The sequence below is a fragment of the Takifugu rubripes genome, chromosome 12 (assembly GCF_901000725.2).
Source record: "Takifugu rubripes chromosome 12, fTakRub1.2, whole genome shotgun sequence".
In the NCBI taxonomy this organism is placed as follows: domain Eukaryota; kingdom Metazoa; phylum Chordata; class Actinopteri; order Tetraodontiformes; family Tetraodontidae; genus Takifugu; species Takifugu rubripes.
This window is the reverse complement of record NC_042296.1, coordinates 845,011-864,582: the sequence shown is the minus strand read 5'-3', so window position 1 is coordinate 864,582 and position 19,572 is coordinate 845,011. Positions and strand designations below refer to the sequence as shown.

Genomic DNA, 19,572 nt, shown 5'->3' with positions numbered 1-19,572 from the left:
GAAAGGGCAGCCATCCCCTGTGTTAGAGTTAAGGTGTTTCTGTTATGGTCCCATGTACAATCCTCCACTGGAGGTCTCCTGTCCGTCTTTTAACAAGAGGTTTTGATCCCACACCTAAAAAAAACAGTCCACCTCGACGCCTTCAGCCCGGCCAGGGAGTGCAAGTTTGTAACCTTAATGGCTAAGAGGCAGAGACTGTCTCAAAGTTCACAGATGCAGAGGTCCTCAGGGACAGCAGGCCATCCTCCTCAGGCTGCCACTGTCCCACAGCTGGACAGACAGCCAAGGAGAGAAAAACGTACGCATTCATTGTCCCATAAATCAGATGCAGAAGGATCCAAGGCAATTGACTCTGAGGGATTCTGGCAGGAAAGCACAGACCTCCTCCACCAGCCGGAGTAGCAGTGTGCTGGACCTGACGGTGAGCTGCTCAGGAAGATGAGGGACAGGGTCTTCAGCAAATGGCCCAGCTTAACAATTCCAGCCTCCCTCAGGCTGTTTCCAAAAAGTGTCTGTTCGAAGATCCACATCCATGGCGTTGTCGCAGCTTTGTGCTTGGATGATAGAGCCTGCCCAGCCTTCAACACTGACTGGTAAAAAGGTGTAAGACCAGTCAGGTCCATTGGCTGGGGCTGAAACAGCATCGGGTGTTTGTCGTACCCGTCGCCCGGCCTTGCTCAACAACATTAGAGAGAAGAGGGGGGATTAGAGAGAAGAGAGAGAGTTAGAGAGAGAGAGACAGATAGAGAATTAGAGAGAGAGTTAGAGAGAAGAGAGAGAGACAGAGAGAGTTAGAGAGGGAGATAGGAAGAGGCCAGAGATAGAGAGGGGGGATCTCTTGCACATGGAGATCTCTTCAAATTTTGGATCCAAGAAGAGGCAAATTTAATGACGTTCCATAAATTCCACCAATCAAACAAAATAAATAGGACAGACGTATCTGGTAACCAATCAGAATTTAGAGCGAGGGGGCGGGGTTTAATCATTTCATGAAAAAAGAGGCGTGTCCGCTTCCTTTCCGGACCAGCTCGGCTGAAGTGTCATTGTGAGGGTGAAGTTTTGATCACCCGCGCTGTTCGTTCCCTAGACTCAGATCAACCACGCAATCAACAGGAGTTCCTTGCAAGGGGGAGCTGAGCAGCAGTTCAAGCTTCCTCTGTCAACTCTGTTCGTCTGCTGCTCGCTCACCTCTTTTATTGGTGCAAACAGAATGGGTGTCAAAACAGGATCTCATAACTCATTGTCTTCTGACATCTTCTCCCATCTTAACAAACTTCTCTAATCTTGACCAACAGGATACATCTGGGTGCTGGGCTTGGTTGTAAGCAGCTTCAGCACTTTTACAAAACACTCTCATGTTCTTCTTTTCCTGTCAACATTCCTCAAACACTAAAAATCTACATACAATAGCATTTTAAGATGATACTAATAACAACAATAACAATAATTCTTCTTACATCATCGGTGCGATTACAGACAGACTTTGAAGAACTTTCTGTCTCGGTGATCTACCGGTACAGCCATGGCTCCAAGCACGCAACTAAAAGAGACATTAGCGGATATGCATGAAGGGCTACGGGCCATCCTGCTGGGACCACCCGGTGCCGGGAAAGGGACTCAGGTGCGAAAGGGCTACTTCGCCAAGCTAGTTAGCCGTTAGCTTTGAAAGCCAGTAGCGCATGGCTGATGTCCCCACTAATGCTGAGCTACCTGCCCAGTCTTACCTGTTCTAGTTGCCTTCACAACACGGTTAAAGTCACTTTCTCATTAGCATTAAGATGGAAGGTGCGTTAAATATGTAATCAGGATTGCCGGGTGTTATTTACTGTTTTAATAATTAGTACGTGTGATACATCGTAATAGTAATTCTACTGTTCGAGTTTGTTTTAGTGTCTTGGTGTTGGATTTTGGTCTAGTTGTTAAGTAGACAAGTAGTCTAGAAGTATCTTAACGTTAACAGATTTTCTCAAAATTGCTATGGCTTCGATTCTAGGCTTAAGCTACAAAGATATGAGTAACTTTACTAGTAAGATTAGTCGTGCAAGTACCGGTATGGGTGCAGTAACGGTAATAATGGGTGCATGAGCAGAAATAAATGAATGCAAATGTTGCCGCAGACGACCAGACTCTTTTAATGCCTTCATGCAGCGTAAAATAAAAAGCAACTGCCAAGCCTTCTCCTCATCTGTGTGTGTAGTGCTGCTTTCCTGATGTTTCAACATCTGATTTGCATATTCCTCCTCCCTGACAGGCTCCGCGGCTTGCAGAGAAGTACTGTGTTTGCCACTTGGCCACTGGAGACATGCTCAGGGCGATGGTGGCTTCAGGCTCCGAGCTTGGCAAGAGGCTCAAGGCGACCATGGATTCTGGCAAACTGGTAATACTTACAGCAACTGTGTTTTTAGTCATTTCTATCTAAACTCCAAATGCATAGATGCCTTATATCACTGACATCACCACCAGTGAACTGCTTACACATTCCAGCCATATGAGGCCACATTTTGTGCCAGAAGAACCCAGGTCCACTGCACCAGCATATGGTCTGATCTCATCCCATTAACTGGGTGCCTCTGGTTGGCATGTGGTAGACTGTGTGCACTTCCAAGTGGACCGAACCACCACTGACCCACTCATACTGGAGGATGTTGCAGCAGAAGGTTCTTAAAAGTCTTTGGGACTTTCTCATGTCTCTGTCACGTTTGCTCACTGTAAACATTCTCCTCTGCGAACAGAACCAGCTGCCATCATTGAATCACCATTTATAATGTTCTCTCACAACTTTTATGGTCTGCAGCTACAGCCTAATGCTCCCACTAGTGGTGACAATTCTGGAAAAATGCAAATGTCGTCAAGAATAAGCCAGAAAGGATGGGGAGGGCAAAACACTCTGTAGCCACTAGTTGCCAAACTATTAATCAAGTTCACTTTGATAAATATCTCATTTTCATGTGTTGTCTGCCCTATTTACACAACAGTAGGTTAATAGACCAGACGTATGATTGACTGGGAGTAAACCTGAGAAAATTATGTGTTCCTTTCATTTTCTAAGCAGTTTATTTGCTTGGTATTTCAATTAAGTTTTCATAAAACTGATAAAACTCTAAAACTCTAACCCCCCATTTGGATCTTTTCCCCTTTTTGTTGCTTTCACACATCAAAGATCATGGTCAATATAACTTGAATTTGCTAAAGGTGTCTTTGCGTCAGTATTATAAACATATATACTGTATTATTATTTTATAACAAACTAAACTAACAAAGACAAAATGTCCAAGTTAGTTGTGGGGGCTGAAGGGCCATCTTTTCCTTCACCATATGCAACATCATTTACCCAGACTGTTCCAGTTTAGACAAACTTCCAATCATCTTCCAGATGTCCAGTGCTTGTTGCTGAGTATTTTCTTTTACAGTTATTAATAGAGTACTTTTTTTAACCCTGCATGTGTTCATTTCTTATCGAATTACGTAGTTTATTTGTACTTGGCAATGGTGCAATATACAACCATTCAAAGTTGTAAAATGCAGAAAGGCACTATCAGGTTTCATGCCAAACATTTTTCTGGTGTATGGAAATATCTATCTTGTGTGTATATAATACAATTTTTTTTGTAAAAACAGGAGATGCAGATGATCTGCTCCTGTTGCAAGAAGATACTGAGAAGAGGCCAAACAGCATTTCAGAAGAAAGGATTTATTGACGTCTTCTGCTCAAAAAACTGCTTATTTCAAATGTTTCCCACAAATAAAACACTCCCCAAGACCTGTCATCAATGTCAGAAGTAAGTACGGTAATCATCAAGTAATCCAATTTTTTGAGTAAGTTTATCCAAAATATATGTTAATTCTTTCTGGTCTTCATACACCAGGGTGATCCTACAACCACTTGATCTCATCATGGCTGCAGTGGATATCAAAGGAACAATGAAAGACTTCTGCAGTGTTGCTTGTCTGGCATCCTTTAAGTCCAACGCTGCATCCAGACAATCACCACAGCCAGTCTGTAGCATTTGCAAGAAGCACTGCTCTGTAAGTGACAGCACATGTCAACCTTCACATCATTTCCACCTTATATTCATTCTCAAAGCACCCTTTCTCTATTATCTATGGAAGGACGCCCGTGAGATAACCCTGAATGAAGTTGTCCACAAGGTTTGCAGTGATTGCTCTCTGGAAGATTCCTGCAGTGACAACCCTAAAAAATGTGAGCACTGCAGCCTGACCTGCCAAGAAAAGTCACTTGTGCTTTTGCTGGAAGAAGATTCTAAAAGGGTCTGCAGTCTGGCTTGTCTGGAGGCACTCAAGGAGGTACAGAAACACCATAATGACCTTCATCTATAAGTTGAGACGTGCAGATACAGTGCAGATGACACACTTGTTGTTCTGTGCATCGCTGTTTGTTTTTATGTTGAATGTGTCCTTTACTGGCCTGCTGAAACCCAATCTTTGTTTTGGAACAGCAATATACGAGCACCAAAATATTTGCCTTCTTAACCACTTTATTGCTTTCGGGGTCATGGGGAGGGAGCACATATGGGTGAAGGCAGGGTCTATCGCTGGATGGGTCGCCAGTTCATCGCAGGGCCCTATGAGGGCATTTTGTGTTCAGTATCAATCTACAGTTACTAATAAACGCTAATACGTGTGACATTTTTTCACAGAATCTGGATGGAAGGCAGTGGTGCACCCTGTGTCACACGCCTTCACTGATATCGGACATGGTTCATCATCAATGCCAGGACAACAGTGTGGAACTCTTTTGCACCAGCACTTGTGTGAGTTCCTACATCCTCTACTCTCCAAACAAAGGTAATCATTACATGACAATTCTAGACAATTTACTTCTCATTGTTGATATCTACTAAATGAATAATAACAAATTCATCTGTACTCATCATCTAAAATCATCTGTAGCGACAAATGTCTGGTTACGTTTAAAGAGGTGAACAATTTAATTGTCAAAATCGAATTTATTAAATATGCATGACACATTAAATTTAACTACGATGTTGAATTTTCTCTTTTTTATGCATCTAAATTGTTACAAACTTTGTCTGGTTTAAAATGCGATGGGAAAAGGCAGAAATATGATCTGGTGGTGTTTATTTTCTATCTTTGCAGAGCGTTAAGGCACCCCAACCCTGCCTTATGTGTCAAACATACCATCAGATCTCAGATATGGTGGAAAATACAGATATTGAGGGCACGCTGAAATTCTTTTGCAGCAACAGGTGCACGATGGTGTCCAACAGTCTCAGGCCATCAACTCTGCCAGGTACACTCTCCACCATCTTGGTGTGAAAGGCTGAACTGCTGCATGGCTGCATTTTAGAACCTGCGAGGTCTCTTTTTAAACAAATGGGTGGTATTTTGTTGAATATATTGCTCAATATTAACGTTAAAAAATCTTCAAGTCTTTTTTAATCATGTCTTTTTAGAACATAAATTACTTAATGACCTTGACATTGAAGAAATGAAGATACCTGTAAATTTGGACTTTGTGAGTATTATTAACAATTTTCTCTTGACTTTAAATAGACCGTACATCGAGCTACAAAACACAGTACATTTTGTACTCAGAAACATTTTTGTTGCACTGCTTCCGAATTATCTTTCCTCTTTGTCTCACATTTAGATCAAAACAGAGGCTCTTGATGAGAATTACCACCACACTACGTTATCTACTGTATTAAACAAAAGTATCAAGGAAGAACCCAGAGTTGGGAAGGTGGGACGTCATAGATTTGCTTTGGACTGTTAATGAAATCTGAAATATTGCTGTGTGTTTTCTATTTCTCACAGTATTAATTATTTGGTGCTGGTATTTGGAAAGCAACACTCATCAGGACTACTGTGCATGGTTTATGTGAGAAGACTGCTAATATGTCAGTGTGTTCATATTTTGACTTTATTTAATTATGCTGTTAGGCCAAAGTATTTAAAGTTATGTTCCTTAAGCTGTTGATAACTAAACCAGGTTAGGACACAGATTTTCATTTTAAAGACCTCTTTTCTTCACTTTGAATTGAATTAGTTCTATTTATATTTCTGTTTGTGTTATGGTTCTTTTTTCTGTGATTTTCTTTCCCTCATGTCATTCTTTAACTGTCCTCATTTTTTATTTTAATTTAACAACAGCAAGTAAATCCTTGCCAGTTTTTTTAAAATTCAGCACAAATGTCCTTTGTAAATACTTAAATAGAAGGCTTTTTGATAACTAACCTGAAAATGTAAACTATTTTGCATATTTTTCTGCAGGAATTGAACACAAAGACAGAGGTTGATTCACTGTTCTCCATAATGGAAGACTCTGCAACTAATCCTAATGCCGTGGCCAGTGTTTATTTGCCTGCCACTTGCTCAAAGTGCACAATGCCACTGAGTGATGGAGAGACTGTTTATCAAAGAAAGGGCCATGCAGATATATTTTGTTCCACTTCCTGTCTTTTGGAGTTTTACCAGCTGAAACGGGTTATGAAGACCTGTCACTTCTGCCTCCAGTGAGTGACACATTCCCTTAAAACTCACCTCCATTCCAACTGGCTCTATCGACAGCTGTGCCTCTTCATTCTCATGTGTGCTTCATCATCCTCTTAGGGTGATAAGCCAGCCTCAAGACGCCGTCCAGGGTCCAGTGGACAGTGAGAAAACCAAGAAGGATTTCTGCCACCAGAGCTGCTTGTCCTCCTTCAACTACAAGAGACTCACGTCAGCCAAGCTCCCTCTCATGCCAGACACATCACAGTCTCTCTGCAGTGTGTGCAGCAGATACTGCCATGTAAGAAACAAGGGAACAAATGCCCATTCACTGTCATAATAATGGACAGGTCCTGCTGAAGTTGTTGGATGAAAATATTTCAGTTGACAGTTCTTTGCTAAGTTGTTTTTTCTTCTTTCTTCAGAGCAAATATGAGGTCACACAGAAAAACATCACCCACAAAATGTGTAGCCACCCCTGTTTTGTCCGCTTCTGCACCATCAACCAGTTGTCTGTCTGTGACAACTGTAGCTCCACCTGCAACTCCCCTGTCCAGCTCAAAATGGAAGATGGCAACAAGAAACTGTGCAGTACTGAGTGCCTGAACCAATTTAAACAGGTAAATGCATCTTCAGTCAAATGTAAAAGTGAATAGCAAAGCAACTATCTAATCTGCACCCAATTGAGGGGAATAACTCACCCTTCATGAAGGGAAGCTGGTTATCCCACTAGATTGTTAAATCTCCTGACAGTTAGTCTAGGCCCTCTGAAACCACATTGATGACTTGATCCATAAACAGTTTCACTCTTGGCTGTAAGGCTTCAGTTAAGACAACCACATTGCTTTTTGTATTTTTCAGAAAATGACATCATCACAAACATGTGCCATGTGCAGCAACTCTTGTCTGATGTCAGCTATGGTTCAAAACAAAACAGGTGATGATTTCATAGAGCTGTTTTGTTCCACCAGCTGTCTGCTGGCATCCAAAATTCAAGCTGTCAGTGCGTCAGGTATCAGACCCTCTCCTTTCTTTTTTCGTCTGGTCTATATATGTATTTTGAGGTTTTATGGGATAATGTACTTTACATAACAATTACTAGTAATGTGACCATTTTAGCTGTTTTTAATGTTTGATTGTGTTTGGTCAATGCTCCTCTCCAAACAGGTATTCAACTAAATTGTGATAACTGTGGGGAGTCAACACTACCAGCCTGCCACCTTGCCATGTCGGATGCCTCCATCAGAAACTTCTGCACTCTAACATGTGCCATGTCTTTTAAGGTAACAAAGCTCACTAAGTTTTCACAATTGTTCTGATGTAGAGATTTTAATTAGAATGCAAGTCCTTCTTCAATACCTTGAGTAATGTTGTTAACAAGAGTTTTTGGGCAGTAAATGTGGTCAGTATTTTTTTTCCTCTTGGAGCTGGAATATATTTAGTTTTTCAAAGTGCTGACACAATTACGGGGCACCAATATGCATTTTAAAGCTCATTTTTATTCATTTAATTTTTTTCAAGGAAAACCCAACTGCTGCTGCAAATCCACCAGTGGCCCCTGACCGAAGCCACTGTGAATTCTTTAAACCTCCAGGAATGCTGCTTTGTTCCCAGTGTCAGCGAAATCTGGACAAAAAACCAAAAGTAATCCAGAAAAAGGTGCGTTGGATATGGTTCTTTTAAGGTCCAGTAGATGGGCCACATATCAAGCTTTAAATAATACCGAAACTGTAAAAGAACAGATTGTTTCTAAAAGCACCTTATGTGATGTTTGTTGCTCCCTTTGAAAGCTCCATTTAAACCAATGCCGTATCATAACCATCAATGATGTGTGCAATTTTGTAAAAACGTAATGTGTATTTGCGTTCGTGTGCAGGACAAACTGCATTTTGTGTGTAGTCTCGCCTGCTCTGAAGCGTTCAAGAAGGCCAATAGCATCGTGGGAATGTGCGAATACTGTAAGAACGTTCAGACCATCGGGGACATCAAAAGGGTTAACGAGAAAGACTGCTGCTTCTGCAGCGAAGGTAAAATATTTGTACCCAGACATCACGTCCATGAAAGTTGACATTCATCCAAGTCATAGTAATTCAGAGTCAACTGAACTGTTTAAAAAGAAACTAGGAGGCTTCTGACCAGCTCGGCGTAGAGAGCTGTTTGGGTTCTCCACCGCGCTGGACAGCACATGCATATTTCATCTCGGTGTGCCTGAGTCTTTTCTCCTTTTACGTGGACGGATCTTTGTCTCATAAACAGTGCACAGACCTGCACACCGAAGGAAAAAAACCACATTGCTCAGGACTGACCTGTTCAACGGCATCTTAAGTTCAAAGGTTACTCATTCCAGGGCAGCATGGAAGGGGACACATGCTCGTGGTTCATTGATTTCTAAATGAAGATCTTAGTAAAACTCAACATTAAGCACAGTTGGATTCCAGACGCACCAGTTTCACAGCCCCACTTTAACGGCCAGTTTGACGGACTTTTCCTAATGAGCTTCTGTGAACTCCGCCCACAGGCAGTCTTTGCTCCACCCACCTCTTCTGCCAGGGGGAAGACGCTCCTCCCACATGGGGGGGAAATTGAAAACGGAGTGTTTTGAAACACATTTTCTTACTCAACATTGAATTTGTTTCAAAACTGACTGAAAAAGGGACATGTAGGTATGTTTCCTTGAAGCGGTAGAAGATGTGTGGTTTGAATGAGAGGAAGCTGTCTTTGTCATGCTAGAACAACAATCTTTCAACATCTGCTCAGGAAACTATTTCCTCGATGACCTATAGGCCTTCGATCCAGTAGGAGCACAAATAATCTTAATCCAAGAGGTTCTTGGATGAGAAGTGAAATGTCTTCCAGTTTCATTCAACAGTCCCGTTGACTCTGCTAGACCCCAAGACTTCATCATCAGTTCTTGCCTTTTCTTAATGGCATTTCTTTTATGACAGTGTTGCTTATTGTGGTGAAATAGTTCAGTGCTGAAATCTGCAACGATTGCTCCATGTTGCAGAAAGGTTGCGACACCAAAAGCTCATAAAGATCACATACATTTGCAAGTCCTATGGATTAGAGCAGAAAGAAAAGATTTTTCAAAAGTCAAGATTAAACAAATCACTGTTTGTCTGTTTTCTTGCTTTACAGAGTGTTTTGTGTTCTTTTGCGATGAGCTGAAAAAGAATTGGGGAGATCACTGTCACTCGTGCACGTACTGTCTCTCCATTACTAAAACACTAGTGACAGCACCATATGGTGGCGCTAAGAAGGAGTTTTGCTCCGAAGAATGCAATTCCAAGTACAATCGACTGTTGTGTCACGTAAGTACAAGTGACAACTGTTTCTACTGTCTTGGAAATCATCTGAAGATAATGTTGTTATCATGGTTGTTGTCTTTTATAGTATTAAGAACACAGTTCTGGAGCAGTGATTTTAGCTCATCTGAACTCAAACTAAACTAAACTATTTGTTGTGTGCCTTTGGTCAGATTGCCAGATGTGACACCTGCAGCCATGAGGGGAAGCTGGGTCAGAGTCTTCAACTGCTGGGAGAGGTCAAACACTTCTGTGACCTTAAATGTCTCCTGCATTACTGCAACCAACAGGTCCAGGTGGTTGACACAGGTATCTGTTTCATTGTTCCAGGCTGGAACATTTGTTTCTGAGGACTGTGCTTTAGCCTGTCAATAGCTAAAATGGACATGCTTTGAAGGTCATTACAAAGTAAAAGTCCTCAGAATTGACCTTACCAGGAAAAAAGCCAAGACGCATGTAGATTAAAGTAATCCAACAATAAAAAATCCAAACACATAGTTGTAAATAAATTACTGAATCATTTCAGTCATTGAAAAACAAACACACTCCTAAGCTAGACAGGGTCAGGTAAGATAACACTTCTTTATTTATTTGAGGCCTTTGACTGACTCTAATGTGGATGACTAGATTTGTCATTTATTTGAATCACCAGGCACAGCTGAGTCCTCCCCAGTCATCACCAACGTCCTTTCCCTTGCTGGTGCTTTGTCTCGACAGTCCAAATTCTCGGCCAGCTCTTCACATCATGGTAGTTTGAGGGTTTCGAAGAGTAACTTTACGGAAATAAGATGCTGCAGTTCCTGTGTTGAGGTTTTGTTTCTAACTGAGGTTCTGTTATGTTCTGTCATCTCTCCATAGTTTCCATTCCTGATATTCAGTCAAAAGTTGTTGGACATGTAAGTTTACCTTTAAAAGTTCTTTTTTTGGCTTTATTGGTTTAGTCCTGGTGTCGAAGCATTATAGAGATGCAGTTTAGCAATTCTTTCGGACTCTTTTGATTTCAATATTTGGTCTTCCAGGCCAGCGTTCAAACAGTCCCCAATGAAGTGAAGAACAAGTCCACACTCTGCTCACCATTATCACACAATAAAGGAGTGTCGTGTACACCTCAGACTGTTGAAAAAGGAGTACAGACAGGTGCAATTGCCTATATGATTCTGCCTTTCAATATAAATGTCCACCTTTCTGCACTCGTTTCTTTCTAAGGAGTACTTTGATGGTGATAAACTATAACCAGTTGTATTTTAGTTTTGCATGGTAGCAAAAATGGTGATGCATCAAAATTACATACATTTAAAGCAGATATACTTGGAGTCTCTGCTGCATTAATATTTTTCAATAATCTCTTCTGTAGTGAAGAACTTTGCCCTCTCCAAGAAAACCCCTCATCTACAAAACCGTCATCAAACTCAGACTTCCTCAGTTAAAACAGACAGAGCCTTGATCATTTATTTTTGTTAAGTCTCCAAACATTGGTTTCTAACAACTGCTGCAATCCACTGCGGTTTTTCTAGTTTTACAGAAATGCTTGAGTTAAATCCTTGTTTTGTTGTATTTAGTTTGCCTCTGAAATTGCATGTGGAGAAATGACTGGAAAAAAAACCCTAGAAAAATGTAAAATATACCAGCTTTTATTTATTTTATTTATTTTATTTTTTTTTAGCCCAATTCAAGCTCAAATTCCACAAAAATGCTTGACTGTTTATATTTAGACAAATAGTTTTAGCTCTTTATAAAGTTCAGGTCTGTAGAAATTTCCCAATCCCCCAATAAAAAACTATTTTTTGTTTCAGACAACACGGTGCCCAAACCAACAGTCCTCCCAGTGCCGGTCCCAGTATATGTTCCTGTGCCCATGAACATGTACAGCCAATATGTCCCAACACCTACAGGAATACCTTTACCGGTATATGGAGCGCACAGATTCCCCAGAATGCAGTCTCTATGTGATAATAGCAAAAGTACTAACTACAGTGGAAATAAATGTCTGCTCACCACTGTGCACACACGCTGTGTCACAACTTTTTCACCTTTAATGTGAGCTGTAATATGAACTATTCCCTTGAAGAATAAGTCCTCTAGAAGGGCACATAAAAAATATATAGTGTTTGCATGATTGTACAAAACCCAAAACTAATACTTTAAGCATCTACGCACCTTTTGGTTTTATGATTAAACAATATTTTCCTACTTGTCTTGGCAAAAGTTCTCCAAATCTGTTAGATTGTGAGGGCATCTCCATCTTCTGCACTGTCCTCTTCAGCTCATCCCACAGATGCTAAGTTTGGTTGGGTTATCACTTTAAAGTACTGACTACTTCTTAACATAAGTTTGAAATTGACTGGTTAATTGTGAACCAGCCACATCCCCAGTCAGAAGACGTGTGTATTTTCTATGTTCTGCCTGGAGGAAATCAGGCCTTTGTGTCTATTGACATTTGACTGAATTTGTGACTACCTGAATCCAAATCAGAGACTTTCTAAACTTCCAATGATCTGTCAATTCTTTCCAGTCAAAAACCCACCCTCACAATCCTTTTTCCCCCAGATTATTTTAATTACATTTTAAAATATTGTGCTTCTGCACAGATATTTATTAACATTATGTACAATAAATTCCAAGATTTATAGGCTGAATATTCTAAAAAGATCAAATGTGTCTTAGTGCTCTTTAGTTTCCTTTTTAGCTGGCCAATATCAGGCTAACCTCAGTCATAGGAAGAAGGTTGCATAACATTTTAGGTGTACTTCTTGTTTCTGGAATGACCTGTTAATTTCAGGGTATGTCCTTAAAATCATTTGTCTGTAAAATGCCATTTCAGCTTTTCCGTGCTTTGTCCTGCCCACACAGCTTCCTGTGCCTATATTTCTTTCTTTGACGCCGACCAGCCTTGACCCATCCGTGAGGCAGGGTGTCCAATCCTGCAAGGAGGAGCAGAAAATGGTACAAGATGAGAAATACAAGATGAAGGATAGGCCGAAGGGGACTGTCGTGACTGTAGAGCGACAAAAAGAAGAAGGCAAGATATGATGGTGTCACATTTGGCAATATCTGTGGTTATCACTGTGTGAAAATGTAAAATTTCTCAAAAACGCAGAACGTAAGGTAAAACACTGAACCCCAATGTAGACGTACAAAAACGTTAATTTCTCGTGAAATGTTTCCAATTCAACTATTTTTCTCCACCTTGCAGATCAGGCAAATCCAACGCAGGTGGGAATTGCAAATGAGGGTCCACCTTCATGTCTGGGGGTGGAGAAGGCTCCACAGATCTCACCAAAGGCTGCACAAGCGGCTTTGTTACAACAGCCTGTGGAGTACGTACACCGCAAGAATGAGGTAACAAATCAGAGGAAATCACTTACTTTGTGCTGTCATCTGGCTGAGGCTTTGTCTATTTCTGCCTCTATTAAAGGGTCTTAACCTGCAAGAGACACCTAACCCAGCCAAAACATCTCACAGAGGTGCCGGCGAGGTCAGGTTCAGAAAGCCCCGTAAACTCAAGAGTCAAACAGGAAATAACGCCTGGAAGAGATGGATGCAGTGGCGGGAATCCCAAACAAACCTCTACCTTGTGTCTTGTACGCTTCCCTGTCTTCATTTCTTGTTCGGACGGCCAATTTTCAGTTGTTCACAAAAGAAATATTAATTTAAACACCAAAAAAGCCGATTATTCAATGCTCAGATATTTTATATCCCCCAACTCTAAAATTCTGTTGCAATTATTTTATAAATAAGAATTAAACTCATACCTATTTGTTTACTGCCAACATCCAAAAAGCTCCCTTTGTTGAAGTCTGTGTCCAGTAATGTGAAAATACATCATGAGGATCTATAGTAGTGATACATTTTTAATAGTTTTTTTATCTTTTAATTTTGTTTTTGGAGATACATTAAAAATAGCAAAGCAGATTCAGTAAATGCTTTTGTAGCCAGTTATTTGTATTGAATAGCACATCATTTTGTCCCCTCACAAAGAGGAAGTTTAAAAATCTAGACTATAAGATGTAAAGAACAGAATCTGCTTGACACTCATTTGTCTCAACTCTTTGTTCAGCTCCCGCCGTGACGCTCAATCAGAACATTCTTCAGTGCTCTCCAGCTGAGCTGAGCGAAGGCCTCGTGTGTTTCATTACGGAGGTAAAACGACCTGATGGACAGCCGTACTCGCCGGACTACCTGTTCTACCTCTGTCTGAGCATCCAGCAGGCAAGCGCACACATGTACCATAACTCTGAAATGTGACACAACCAAACATTCCTTGGTGGTACGACGTGGGTTGTCTGACTGACTCATGTGGATGTGGAAATGCTGTTAAATTCATCATATTCTGAAGCTCTCTACACAACTAATTCCAAACCTTATTTGTTAATAGTGTTGTTTTTAAAAAAATATACTAATATTTTTAATATTTGAGCTGAACAGGTGCGTTGCTGTAACATGTCTGATCTAATATTTGGTGGATTTTCAGTACCTCTTTGAGAATGGCTGTACGGAGAACATATTCAGTGATCACATCTATAGTAAGTTTTCTGAAGTATTAGCTCAGACTCTGAGAGCCTTCAACCCCTCATGCACAGCCAGTGGTGAGTTAGGTCTTTTTTCCTGATCCGTCTCTGGCCTTCTTAGGCCACCTTGACTTAGAACCTGATCTGGAACACTTTGGCTGCAGGTTCCATCTACTCACGGGTGGAGGAGGAGTTCCTCTGGGACTGTAAGCAGTTGGGGGTTTTCTCCCCCATAGTGCTGCTCAACACCCTGCTCTTCTTCTGCTGCAAGCATTTTGGCTTCACCACCGTGGAGCAGCACCGCCAGCTGTCATTTGCCCACCTCATGCGCTGCACCAAAACTGGCCAGAGCTGCACAAAAACCACCTTCCTGCGATTCTACCCTCCAATATGCGTGAAGGAGTTTGGTATGATGCACGGATCATATGGAACAATTCTATGCTTGTCGTGCCGTTTACCTTTTATGCATGGAGGGTTTGTGTTTGTTATATCTAGATGGTGTCCCAATGAAGAAGCATAAAAGTGAGAATAAAGACGACATCTTGGAGATGCTGGAGAACGCAGAGAACCCTCTTCGTTGTCCTGTCAGACTCTATGAGTTCTACCTCTCCAAGTGGTTGGTCAATTTTAATCTGTTTTAATTCACGTTTTTTCTCTCCTCCTCGTTTTGATCGTTGATGGGTTTCGGTGGTCCAGAACATCATCTGTTCGGAATACTGATGCTGGTCAACATGACTGTGAATAAACAGACTGCCCACATTAAGATGGCAGAACCTGGAGAACCAACAGCTTATATGGCACACAAATAGATTAAAATTGCTGACAGTTGAGCCTATAAAGCAGGGGAAAGGTCAACCCTGACCTGCCCTACCAGTAAATTGGTCATTATCATGATAAGAAAGCTAGCATGCTTGGCTGGTGGGAGGAGACCAACTCATAGTACTGAACAGTATTTGACGTCCTTATGAACTATTATGAAGAAACAGCTGCTTTAAGGATCATTAGGGTGCTCCACACATTGCAGCTTCATTTCTGGACTTCAGAGCTGTGGTTCTCAATCTCGGGGCTCAGAATTTCATGAGGGTGAACGATGATCCTACTCTTTTGTGAGTAGGTAGGTGTGTCTTAACGGCGATAAGGGAAGGTGGTTTTTTGTAATGATGCTTTTGATCAAGTCTTAACCTCATGGCCATTTTGAATTTCTTGTCTTCTGTGCAGCTTCAAGTCAGTATTGCAGCGCAGCGACCTGTTCTACCTTCAGCCACATGCTTCTTGCACTCCCAGCAGCCCTGTCTGGTACGCCTCCACTCCCCTCGACGACAGGACACTGGAGGCCATGCTGGTACGAATCCTTGCTGTCAAGGAGCTGCGGGGGGTAAATAAAAGAGGCCCAGACCAGCAAATATCTGGTGATATGCTCCTTCTGTCTGATGAAGATTCAGATTGATCACACAAAGTGGAAGATTTTTTTTAATTTTTTTTTTTGGAACCGAGTTAAACATATCTTAAGAAACATATATTAATGTTAATATTTTGTTTTCAGTTCCTGTCATAAGTTATACATTTACACTTTAGGCTGAATAAAAATACCAAATATAGGCAAAGGCATTTTCTGGCTAAGCTCATTGTTGTGTATTTATTTGCCGTACATAGTTTGGCTTTATTTACTCTTGGATTTAGTTTATTCCACCTTGATTAGTCATTTTGAGGCGTTACTCTGATCAAATGTCTGAAACTTGATTATTTTTCCTAATTAAAGTTCTTTTTTGTGTTCATTACCTTTTTCTGTTTGAACAAGATGGAACTAAATTCCTGCACACATTAGATATCCAGGCATTCCTGGTTTCTCACAAATACTTCTCAGAGGATATTTGCAGGTTCGGTCATACCAGCAGTACGCTTTCCCACTTCTTTCCCCTAAAGTTGCACAGTCTTCTCCATTTTCAGGATCTTCTTTCTTCCAGTCATCTGGCTCGTGGCTGACCCAAAATTTCAAACTGAATGAAAGAGAACAGAAAGATTTGCTTTTAAAATGTGCCACTTTATTTATTTGAAGCAGATGTTGTCACAGACTAGTCAAACCTTTCCTCCAGTGGAGATCTGTCCATCCACAACCACTGTCCCTCCTTCTCCGAGTCAGTCAGTCCGATCCAGAACCGATCGTTATTGGTGATCATAGGTGCGACAGCGGCCGCCAGGAATTTCTGCGCAGGAAAGGATGGTGACAATGGAAAAATGTAAAAAGGCAAAGCAAATGGTATTGGTAAAAGTATTCCACAGTTCAGGTGTTCAGACGTAAATAGAGACGTTATTCAAGCAGCCACAGGGAATTTTGAACCCCTCTTTTTTATAAATAGCTTCCAATAAAGACATTTTTTAATGTATTAAGTAAAGTAAATGGACAAATGCATCTTCAAAATGTAGTGGATTAAAATATCCAAGTACCTTAAAAGTGCTTTATTACAGTCTAGGCACACTTAGAGTCTATCAATATAGAAAGATAACAACAGCAGTGAGCTGTTACGGCTGATCTACTGTACCTGCTCTTCTTTGCTGGATACTTTAACCAGATCTGCTCCTTGCTGTTGACATTGCTCTCTGGCCTTCTCAAAGTCTAACGTGTTGTTAGAAAAATAATAGCACTGTCCTTCGAAGCCCTTCCAGCCGTCCGGACAGTTCAGGCACGGATTTGCTTTGAACAGAAAAAGGACGGGTTTCAAGTGGAGCGGCTGCAGATGGAAGCACCCCCCAGATTTGGTATCTGATCGAAAGAAAAGCTTAAAACTTCTTACTCGTGTTTACAAAAGCGGGACAAGTTTTCGGCTCCTCGGTGGGTGAAGTTATTTGAGAGCATGTTTCTGAGGCAAAAGAGTTTTATTATTTCACTGTTTTCCAAAATTTTTCATTTGTTAAAGAGGAGATTAGTACGTCACAAATATATTAAGTCATGGTGCATGATTATCAGATAATATTAAATAAATTAAGATGGTAAAAAAGCATCAGCTAGTCATAATATTAGCTAACACAACCATCATTGAGAAGCATACCTGTGAGATTTGCATTTTGAGCTGACAGCTGGTGCAGGCGCGCCATGGTTTGAAAATATGAAAGCGCTGATTTTAGAGGGAAAACGGTATTAATAAGAGCAACTTTAAAATGAAATATGTTGAAATCAGTCAGCTCTGTACAAATGATTCAAACATACAGAAAATAAACCAGATGAGTGCGTGCAGAGGGGGCCAAGGAAAGACAACAGGACAGATTACAGAGCTAAAGAAACTAACAGAATGTACAGTGAAATAAACAAAGTATAAATACTCACTAGTGAAGATCAGACCAATGACAGCTGCAGTCAGGAGAGCAGTAAGAAGACCGAAGGCGACTGATGTGACCTTTGACCCTCCATTTGACACAGCTTGTTGCGGGCCTGTTCAGAAATCAATGAGCTATCAGGCAAGTACCTGTCCAGATGTGTGGAGAGAAATATCTCCACCACCAAACAAAGATGTTCATGGGCTTATTTGTATTTTTATTATTATGAAGAACAGCCCAATGGAAAAACAGTGGAATGTCCACCACTTCCAGGTCAAAGTAAAAATTCCATATAAATTAATTTATAAACACTCCCTCCCTTTTCCCGGTATAGGAGTTACAGTTTTTATAAAACATAATGTTGACAGGATCATCAGCAGAGATTCTGCGCTACCTGTAGGGGGCGCTGCTGCTAAGGCGAGAGCTCCGACGTCGGCGCAGTCAGATCGCGACTTTTGGGGCCAACATAAACTTTGACCGATGATTTGAATAATGAAGTGATAACTTCCTGATTCACGGTGGACAGTGTTCCAAAAATGTTGAACCTTTTAATGTTTAAATGAAATGATAACGGTAAACATTTTAAGAGATGCTCATTTGAGAAGGAATACTATCACAGGTACAGTATCACGCACACAGCCTTCCTCCAGTTTACTGCATTGTTTGAAGTTGAATTATTACATATTTGTATCAAAAGTTGCTGTAAACCTGTGGTCACACTTGGTTGATGAGGAGATTTTTTTTTTTGCATTATGTAATTCCACAAGCACACTAAATTACATCATTGCATAAATACACCTCAAGCTCACTCTTGCATGCTCCGCAGTTCAGGAAACCAACTACCGGTATATTCCTTACATTAACATTTCAGATATGTTTAGTTCTACTTTTGTTGCACAATTTATTACAATTGCTCAAAAATGGAAGAGTTAACATGAATGGTTCAGGTCCAATAACTTCTGATCTCACTTCCTTTTTTAATATTTTTGATCTTTGTTTTTGCACTTACCATCAGGCTCACTGGGTGCCTTTATTTTAGAGACTTTAACCTCAGAGTATGTTGTTTCATCTGGTGTTGAAGTGGTCTCTGTGCAACAGTCAAAGCAATGACAAAAGCAAATGTTACTCAAGATTCAATTGTGGGGGGAAAGTGTGGATAATGTTATTCAATAACAATGAAATAAATGTGTTTTGGAGTGACTCACCTCTCGTCCCTTTCCTGGTTTTCACAAACGTAACATCGCTGTATACCGTATTTGTGTCAGTCATGTTACTATTGAGCTTTTCATGAGTGCTTTAAGCTACACACGGAACTGCAACCACATTTGTACCAATATCCTTCCTGTAAATTCTGAGGATGGGATAGGGTTAAAAAAAAATAATTAATTTTGCGGTCAAAACTTACTTTCAAACAGTGATTATAATATCCCAGGTATTCTTTACTAACTTTCATTTAATTATACAGTTTACTATTGTCTGATAACTGCCTAATGTTCCACTGACAAACAAGTAAAAAAATGACAAAAATGACATAACACTATAGAGAGAAGTGCTAGAGAGAGAGAGACTGCTGACTGCCCACCTGGTTCTTCCTGGTCTCCCTGATGGCTAATTTAGTTGTCTCTGAGATTAGCCAGCTGGTGTCCCACCTCACTCCTAGCACAGTAGTGAAACCCTCACCTAATCCAAGAAACCACCACTGTAGCTGTCCAACAACCCCTACAGTCTGGAACCCTGGGCAAAGAGGTGGTAAATGGTCTCTGACTGGGAGCAGAAAGGGCAGCCATCCCCTGTGCAAGACAATCAGGATCCTACCCCTGATGGGGGAAGGGGGGGGGCAGAGAGACAGAGACAGATAGAGAATTAGAGAGAGTTAGAGAGAAGAGAGAGAGACAGAGAGAGTTAGAGAGGGAGATAAGAAGATGCGAGAGAGAGAGAGAGAGAGGGGATCTCTCGCACATGGAGATCTCTTC

At 40.9% G+C, this 19,572-nt stretch overlaps 2 protein-coding genes and 1 long non-coding RNA gene across 5 annotated transcripts; 1 reads left to right on the top strand and 2 right to left on the bottom strand.

Annotated features, from left to right (window-relative positions):
* Positions 1-1,432: 1,432 nt before the first annotated feature.
* Positions 1,433-15,895, top strand: LOC105419545 (zinc finger MYM-type protein 4-like). 2 transcript variants are annotated; one of them, XM_029845140.1, is made up of 31 exons: positions 1,433-1,621; positions 2,252-2,377; positions 3,619-3,779; positions 3,867-4,026; positions 4,111-4,305; positions 4,659-4,772; positions 5,119-5,272; positions 5,436-5,497; positions 5,633-5,725; positions 6,256-6,497; positions 6,595-6,775; positions 6,900-7,094; positions 7,336-7,486; positions 7,642-7,757; positions 7,996-8,133; positions 8,351-8,501; positions 9,613-9,785; positions 9,953-10,088; positions 10,432-10,527; positions 10,638-10,675; positions 10,799-10,916; positions 11,134-11,202; positions 11,573-11,685; positions 12,630-12,798; positions 12,973-13,118; positions 13,195-13,360; positions 13,837-13,988; positions 14,251-14,365; positions 14,452-14,694; positions 14,783-14,903; positions 15,506-15,895. In XM_029845140.1, the coding sequence occupies exons 1-31, from the start codon at positions 1,523-1,525 to the stop codon at positions 15,732-15,734; spliced, it is 4,422 nt and encodes a 1,473-aa protein (XP_029701000.1). In that variant the 5' UTR covers positions 1,433-1,522; the 3' UTR covers positions 15,735-15,895. The 2 variants fall into 2 exon arrangements, with proteins under 2 accessions (XP_029701000.1, XP_029701001.1); XM_029845141.1 differs by lacking the exon at positions 11,134-11,202.
* Positions 12,342-13,877, bottom strand: LOC115251730 (uncharacterized). Of its 2 annotated transcripts, none has more exons than XR_003890259.1 (3): positions 13,351-13,877; positions 13,145-13,234; positions 12,342-12,700 (listed from the first exon to the last, which is right to left on the bottom strand). It is a non-coding gene; the product is annotated as an uncharacterized lncRNA (long non-coding RNA). The 2 variants fall into 2 exon arrangements; XR_003890260.1 differs by having other exon boundaries at positions 13,145-13,216.
* Positions 15,744-19,527, bottom strand: LOC105418919 (hepatic lectin-like). The gene is made up of 9 exons (XM_029845144.1): positions 19,182-19,527; positions 18,805-18,950; positions 18,609-18,686; positions 17,610-17,714; positions 17,335-17,400; positions 17,080-17,145; positions 16,828-16,979; positions 16,370-16,491; positions 15,744-16,284 (listed from the first exon to the last, which is right to left on the bottom strand). Exons 2-9 carry the CDS (start codon positions 18,866-18,868, stop codon positions 16,092-16,094), a joined length of 846 nt encoding a protein of 281 aa, XP_029701004.1. The 5' UTR covers positions 18,869-18,950; positions 19,182-19,527; the 3' UTR covers positions 15,744-16,091.
* Between the last annotated feature and the right edge of the window lie 45 nt (positions 19,528-19,572).